At 35.8% G+C, this 8,414-nt stretch overlaps 1 protein-coding gene across 1 annotated transcript in view; it reads left to right on the top strand.

Moving 5' to 3' along the window:
- Window positions 1-979: 979 nt before the first annotated feature.
- LOC139692617 (ester hydrolase C11orf54 homolog) overlaps window positions 980-8,414 on the top strand; it is a 26,960-nt gene continuing 19,525 nt past the window's right edge. Inside the window, exons 1-4 of the mRNA XM_071590912.1 lie at window positions 980-1,474; window positions 1,755-1,853; window positions 6,412-6,587; window positions 7,518-7,682. Of these exons, the coding sequence (XP_071447013.1) occupies window positions 1,411-1,474; window positions 1,755-1,853; window positions 6,412-6,587; window positions 7,518-7,682 (504 nt within the window). The 5' untranslated portion in view covers window positions 980-1,410. The remainder of the gene's footprint in view (window positions 1,475-1,754; window positions 1,854-6,411; window positions 6,588-7,517; window positions 7,683-8,414) is intronic.

Here is an 8,414-nt window from a genome sequence, read left to right as displayed (position 1 = left end):
ATCAAATATTATGTTTTGAGAACATTACACATATGAAGGGAGCATGTGGAAATCAAAGAGAGTTGATGGCGGTATCGGATATGACGTTTTTTGAAAGGCAAGGAAATATATTGATGTTCCTTTGTATAGTGTCCGACCAAAACCTACCTTAACTGGAAGGTAAGAGAGTAAGAAGGGTATGAAGGGGGGATTAATTGCATGTTGTGATTGAAGTCGGTGATGTGTATGTTGGGTGAGGGTTTAAGGATACCGAAGGACAGCGAAGAGAATGAATCCGCGGCGGGATATCTAGGAGAACGAAGTTGGAGGGTAAGAGGTTTTCTTTAGCCAGGTTATAAACTTCCTTGTGATGCAAGATTTCCATTTCTTCCATTTATACTTGGCTTACTATCAAAAGGGATAGGGTTGGCGAGGGAAAACTCGGGAACGCAGTAACTGAGATGTTTGGCGAAATAAGATTTTTCCGGTAGTCAGTTGAAAAAATCGAGGCGATGTGCTAACTAGCGACAACGATCGTGATGCATTAATAGAATGTATCATAATTGAATTCGCTTTATTCGAATAATTTTACAAGCAACGTCTCAAAAATATTGGCGGAGTTTATCGAATTCTTCAAACATGTTTTTAAAATCATGTTCACCATATGCAACGCGGCGCCGCGAAAAACTACTTTAACCTGCCGCTGAAAAACAAGTAGCTATCGTTGTCCGCATCAAAATAACCCGAGTAGTTAGAATTATTAATTCTTACTGAATATAAAAACCAAATCGGTTAAAAAATTCCCCTTTAATTATTCACGAGTGTATAACTAATATTTAAATGTATCAAAATGACAGTACATTATGTAATCAGTTTTTTGTGTGGGGTTGTCTGCTAGACCAGCTGTTTGTTTATTTACATTGGTAGAAATTTATGAAATTTAATGAATTGGTAGATACTACGTTATCCAAGGGCCTCTTTTACTGAGGAACCATCACAGAAATACATGTTAATTCTTCAAAGAGGCAGAGTTATACGTATAGCATGAATAGAATGGCAAAAAAATAAGTCTACCTTTTACACCAGGAAATGTGGGGCAGTACATCCGTATGTTCCACTTATTTTCATTTCCCATCTCTACCTTATCACTTCAAGAAATATTCATTTGAATGGAAAACATTGTCAATACTGTAGAAATTCCTAATGCCTTTCTACTTGAACAATACCATTATCAGTAGATCATAAGGTATTTTATTAATAAATTATTGGGTTGCAAAGGAACGCAGTTCCTTATCATATCGTCCTTGACTTATTTGATCCATGGCACACGGAAGAAGGTGATAGGAGAGCAATCATTAACGTTATACTCTTGGAGTTAGAAGTTGGTTCGTCGTAATAGAAATATTAAGTTTGCATCTAGCAATAGACAAAATGACCAAACTTCCGATTGAGACAAGAAATCTCTTTGTTCCTTCTTTAGAAGAAATCGCTCAAGGTGAGCTTGACAATGCACACTCCATTCTTGCAGCTCAAAATCACTCTGTGTGTTACGCTTTCAGTAGTAAAACTCATTACATTTTTGAGCAACAAATCTAAAACTATAGCTCAATTCGTCGAAAACTGTTGCGGTTGAATTATATGTGTGCTTGCTGTGTTCATCATCGCTGTCTGTATTTTTGTCCTACATAATTTCTCATCATGGGTTCAAATATTTGGTGGGTAAATACCAACGGATGTTGATATAATATAGTAAACTCCACACATTACTATTTTAGTGCTGTCCAATGGAATGACTTCCAACTTCGCTGAAGTAACAGTTGAAGTAGTTGATTGTCCCGACCTCAGCGAACATCCATTCACGTTGGCTTGCAAAGGTAGGTAAGCCTCTGCGCATGCATTCGGTGGTTAATTGAGGATTAAGTCATCTTTAACATTCTGAGACGAAGTTTTTCCCGAACTAAGGTAGGCCAACAACAAACGTTTTTATGATAACAATTCTCTCAATTTACTCTTCCGTTTCATTAACCTGTTGACCATAAAAAGGAAAAATTAAATGTCTGTCAAATATGCTAGAAATTTATATTTTATGTTGTCTCTGACAATAGCAACGTAAGACAAGTCCTTCAGGTTCTTACTATCGGCCAATATAATGCCTTTGTACTGTACTCCGTTCACTGTGACATATTTTTATCATTTCTGGGTTAAAGTATACATGCACCTTTACTGAAAAAGTATGTGCCCATTAGAAGATACACTTGACTATCCACCTATGTTTCTAAAGTTTGACTACCATTTAATTCAAAACCATCGGTTTACTTTTCATTGCAGCTAACCAGGATGTATCTAGTTCCTCCTGTTGACAGGTGCTCTCAGTATTGTGAATATTACCACCAAAGTCACATACCTGGCATTCCTTTGACAAATATCACCTCTTTAAAATGCCTTGCAACTAGGAGAACATTGATTAACATCTCATCATTAGTCAATGAAATTTATTACTTCTTGGTATTCAACTTTTCGGTGGATGATATGCTTAATGGTCTTAAGAGTAAATACAAATTCAAATTGCAAATTCTAACTGAAAATAGTTTTTGGAAATGATATTAATATTGCATATTAAAATTAATATTATCATTATTTTTTAATAAATTTTAGTGGAATCATATTTGTATTCAAACAAGCAAGTAAACTAGCGATGAAGCTTTTACAAGAAAATGAAATTGATGAGATTCTTGAGAAGTGAGAAATCTAAGACAGATATTGTATTAGGGTTGAATAAAATAGAACAGGGATAGAAAATCCGATTTCAAAATTATCTCTGAGGCTAATAGATATGGTAGTGGTGACATCGAGAGAAGGGCAGTGCTGGTGAAAGAAACATTGCATGAAGAAGAGAAGTGATAATTGGTATTAAAGTAAAGATGTAAATAAGATATGAGTAAACACTTTGATATGGAGCATACCTCTCACTGTACGGATCTGAAACCTTGCCGGTATGCTTCCCATGGTTCTACCTACCATCCCTTGAAACTATCCACCAGTGATCCTTCCTAATCTTCTCTTGTTTCCAAATTTTTTCCACTCTTGACAGATCAGAACACTAAAAATGTTACACTGAATAAGTAAATCATATCGCCCCTTGATAGGTGTCTCCCTCTCTACATATTTTCTGGCTGGCGTCCTTGCATTCCCTGCCATATAGCTGCAGCTTGCAAAATGTTGCATTGATGCAGAAGTAGAACAGAAAAAGTCACCTTAGTTCCTAAATCTGGATTAAATGGACTAGATTATGATGCATTATGCTAAAGAATGGTTTGATATGAGAGGATGAAGCTCACTTAATTTTAGGCCGAAAGGCATATGGAATCAATGAATTCCCTGGGTAATAAAATGTGTGCTAGTTCCTTCTCCCTGTGCTGTTTGTGGTTTCTCAGGAAGACCTGTAAATCACACAGCTAGGGTGAAGGGCTGAGGGTGCCCAGGGACTGGAAGAATGGAATTCAGGCCCGGAAATAATAAAAAAATGATTTGTGGAAAAAAATTCTTACTCTCATTAGTTTTGCAGTCTGTGTGGTGTCCAAAAACCTTTGAAGCAACCAAGAACCTATGACCCAACGGTATTTTACTAATGAGCACAAATCATTAGTATCAGTTATTAGAGGCGGCGACTGACAGCTAAGGTCATTTGTGCCTTTAGGGATAGGGATGTAATTTTGTAGATTTATGGAGTCCACAATTTACTGCCCCATCTGGTGGATAGCGTGCCCCTTTGTGCTCTCCAAAAAGCACCCAAATAATGGATCAGGATGCCACCAAAAAATCTTCCTACCCCTGGGATTGGAACCTGGTCCCTCGGGGTGGGAAGCCTAAAAGTACATTAGCCAATGCACCGACCCTACCTTCCTAGTGAGATCAAGGAGGATGTGCAGGAGTAATCATTGTCAAAATGGATATCTCCTGTGGCGGACTTATATCTCTGAAAGAGTCCCCCTCTGACCATCCCCTTGACCCTGACGAATGTTTTGTCATCCAAAAATCTAGCGTTAGTTTAAATACAGACTTAGGCCCCAATGTCTCCCCCCATTCTAATTATCATCTTGGATTTAACTTATCTCATCTAACTCTATCCCATCCCCTCCTACTATATTGCTTTTCCCTGAGTGGAGTCATATCTTAATGAAAAATTGTCAGACAAAGATGGTCTTGCCAAATTGCTTGATTGCGGTTTGGCCATCATATTATCCAGGCATAATACTATCTATCATATTATCCACTTCTAAAATTCTGCATATATTAGTGTGCAATAAACAAGGTCTATTGTCAGTAACCTTGGGACAGAGCCAGTTTCTTAAACTTTTACATAATTCATGCCGTAAATGCCGGAAAAAAATCATAAAATACACTCAATGTACCCTATCATCTTATCACTGTCTCAGGTTCATAGTGTAGAACACACAAATGCCTAATTATATTTCTATTGAAACTTACATGTGGAGATAGACAATGTCAGGTGGCACAAAAGTCCCAAGTATTACATTCAAACTTGCCTTGGAAAAATATCATGATCTCTCACATCCAATCAGTATCACAAAAGATAATGAATAGAATCAGTCAGAAAAAAATTCACTTAAAGGAAACTTCCAAACACCAATCTCCAACAATCTATAACACAAAAAAAGAAAATCCTCATCTCATAAACATCAGTTTTCCAATTAACAAGAAAAATATCAAAACTAAGCTGTTGCATACAATTTTACACAGCACATCAATCGATTTATTATATAAATTGTTTGCATCTTTTATTAAAAGTATTTACCCTGTTAGGAAAGGGCTCGAATAGTTTTGCAGGTAAACTGTTCCAATTGTTTTATTAAGAAATGATAATTTATTTTTATTTTTTCTTTGTGCGCAGCATTTTACCTTGGATTTGTGATCATTTCTCCCTATGAAATTTGGATTTCTCACCTCTTTCCTAAGATCTGCCCGAGCTCTCTCTCCGTTCAGAAAACGGAACATTCCACAAAGTCTGCTTATTTTTCTTTCACTTCTTAATGTTCCAAGCCCGTTGCTTTTAACATTTCAGTCACACTCTCCATCATCCTATGCACAAAGTTGCCAGTACATATCGGGTAGCCTTTCTTTAAAGTCCTATCATTAGAATAATGATGGCTACAGAGAGAGCACAGAATAAATGAAATAATTTCCTAAAAGCAATGCTTTCATTTTAACCCTATGCAAATAGATCAACCAATAATCACTAGCCTCTACAAAAGAAAATTAAAGACTTATTTAAGTGCAAGCTGAGAAGCTGAAATGGACCGAGAAGAAAACAAACGAGGAAGTACTTGGTATGGTGGGCGAAGAGAGGGGTTTGTTGGGAGAAATCCTATCGAGGTAGGAAAAATGGATGAAGAGCGTATTGATCGGCAGTGGGATGTTGAAGATTGTGATTGAGGGGAGAATGTTGGACAAACGAGGAAAGGGAAGGAACAGGATAGGGATGTTGGATGGGATGAAGGGAGGATGAAAGTACTCTGAGCTGAAGAGGGACCTTGAAAAAATTCCCAGACCTCCCATTCCAACCAAATCTTGTTTCTGTAAATGCTCAGTTGTCTCCGAGTAGGATCTTCATCAAAATATAGGCGAATTGAGTGCTTTGTACCATCTTTTCAATTTGTGCCTTCAATGAAACTTGCCTAAACATTCTGAGAATTTTTATGATAAATGCATGATTATAATTAGAAATATTATAATATCCACTATTCCTATTTAATCAGTCTCTTAGTAATGATAAATAAACCCTAGCTTCTTCTGAGACACCATCCTTCCCATTTAAAATTATCTTCAAACATTTCATTAAAAACAGATGCCATTATCCAAAATGGAGGTGAGAAATTTGAACATCCAGTTTCATCGTGATTGAAATTAGTCTTCAAAATTTCATTTTCTTTTAAGAGCTCAGACTAAGTAATTAATTCTAGGAAGGGGTGCCCAGCTTGTAGCAATTTCATATATTCCTGTAAAATTGTAATTTCTGATGTAGATGTACTAACTTAACTGTTGAGTAAAACTTCTGGGTTGGTAACTGCTCACACTGCCCTCCAAGTTCCAATGATATCAACCCTTTGCTAGAAAATAATTGAAATATGAATCAATTCAATAGTTATTTGCTCTTTCATGTGCATTAATAAAATGAAAATTTTGGATTAATATTATGCCAAAACACTTTTTTTGTTGCTATGGGTAGTCTACCAGTCGAGATAAGTTTTTGGTATATCCTCCACCTCAGCTTCAATGTTTCACCTAACACTGAACTAAATAAGCACTCCAAAACCAGGATTAAAATAATACCTAAAATTCATGAATTTACTTCCAGCCTCCCTTTGTTCCATTCCCAAGGATAGAGAATAAAAAAGTGTACTACTCCTGCAGGTTTGAGTGGCAATCCAAAGATAATTGAAGTTGGAGGTCCGCCATATCTTTTGCCCACTGTGGATCGGACCAAAGTATATGACCTCGGTGAAATAGCCAAGGCAGTTGGCTCACCATCAGCCTTTATCATTGGAGCGGGAGCTGGACCATGGCCATTTGCAAACACAAATTGTGAGGTGGGTCATTTGATATTAATATTATTTGCATCTCCCACAATCATCACTTAATTCATTAAAATATTCATTATTTCATTTTCTTCACTCTCACAGAATCCTTTCCATTCATACCTTGCAAAAGTCAGTCAATTGCATGGCAATGATGAAAATCACACATGGAAATGAAAGTTTGTGGCACAGAGACGAGGGAAAAGGATTTTTTTTTCCTTTTGGAAATGCCAAAAACCCAGTTTTCAGGATAACCTCATGTTTGCATTTCAACTAGCCCTTGAGGGTGAATGTTAAGAGCTTTAGGTCATGTATCAGGCATTTTCCCTTTCTAATATTTAAAATTTCCGAGTCATTAAATGCTGTTCATATATTATTACTTCCACTTCACTGTAATTTGAATGTATTTTTCTAATTAAGAATCTCTACTTCTGATGACTACTTGGCTTAATTTTCAAATAAGTTCAAACATTTCCTTTGCTCATCTTCAGAAAATACATAGGTTCATGTATCGGGTATTTTTTCCAAATATGTCCCAAATTCATTGTACCTTTATAATGATTAAAGCTCGTAAGAATTGAACATTGTGATCAGGCGATACATTTTTAAAACACTATTGGAGAGTGGGTATCCATTAGACAATTTAACTCCCCATTAAAACGACAGTAATCCATCTGAATGTTGGCATCAACAGATGAGGTAGACCACATCCTTAATTAAGCCATGAGGCATGTGAAACTCTCACATTGAGATCAGGGTAATAAAGGGCACTGATACCTTTAACTGTGCCGCCTTCAGTTCCCAAGAGAGTTCTAATACTTAGAATATCGTTTATTGATAGCATATTTAATTTTAGTGGATATCTGTGATATCACAAGTCCTACTTAATTTGATTAGTTATTACCAGTATTGTCTAAAAACAATTTCCTCTCCTCCTCCTAGATGGCTGCAAATTTACACATAAAAGATGGCAAAACAAAAAACCTTACTTGGATTGGAAAAGTGAATCCCGAAGATGGAAGTAACATGGCTTCACAGCTTCCAAGCACTGAGATGAGGCATGCTCTCTTGTCTAACCTTTACTTCAGTGATGGGAATCCTGGACTGGTAAGCACTGAAATATTAAATGACAACCATTTTTAATATTAGATTGAGTACCAATTGCCTCTACTGATGCATATAATTTGGTAGTATATTTTTATTTCCAATGAAGCTATTGCCTTGGATTATATATGTGGATATTATTATATTCTAACCAATGATTCAGGCTAATTTGTATTGTATTCAACATTTAACTCAAAATTTAAATTTTTTAGCCCAATCTTAAGAGTGGTGGATATTTTATCATGAACTAAGCTATGTTCTATTGCCACCATATGACTTCATATGTGAGCTAATTTTCATCAATTTTAAGCCTGATGTTTAAAGAATAATGACCAGTGTCCATCAACTAGGAGATGGAGGCAATTTTGTGAGATAAAATGTAACATTGTTGATCAAATATCATATATGAGGATAATTCATTGATGGAAAAAAATAATAATGCACAATGAGGACATATTAAAACATAGAAAATATTGCCAAAGTTAATTAAACCATTAAATTACATCACATCAAGCTTACTAAGTATCTAATTAGTAGCGTACTAAGAACCTAATTAAGGAAACAGATTTAGAGGATACGTACTCACTCAGACCTAAATGTTGAAATAGTGTTTCAACCTTTACGTCTGAGTCCATCAAGAAATGTTTTTTTTTATTTCCATTTTTAGCTATTTCCTTGCAGAAATTAATAATTTTAAAATACATAGAAAAGTAATGAAATAATAAGTTCATTTTG

This window comes from Hetaerina americana, unplaced genomic scaffold (assembly GCF_022747635.1).
Source record: "Hetaerina americana unplaced genomic scaffold, ioHetAmer1.1.p SCAF_4, whole genome shotgun sequence".
Lineage (NCBI taxonomy): Eukaryota > Metazoa > Arthropoda > Insecta > Odonata > Calopterygidae > Hetaerina > Hetaerina americana.
Note: the sequence above shows the minus strand (reverse complement) of the source record. Positions and strands in the feature narration are given on the sequence as shown.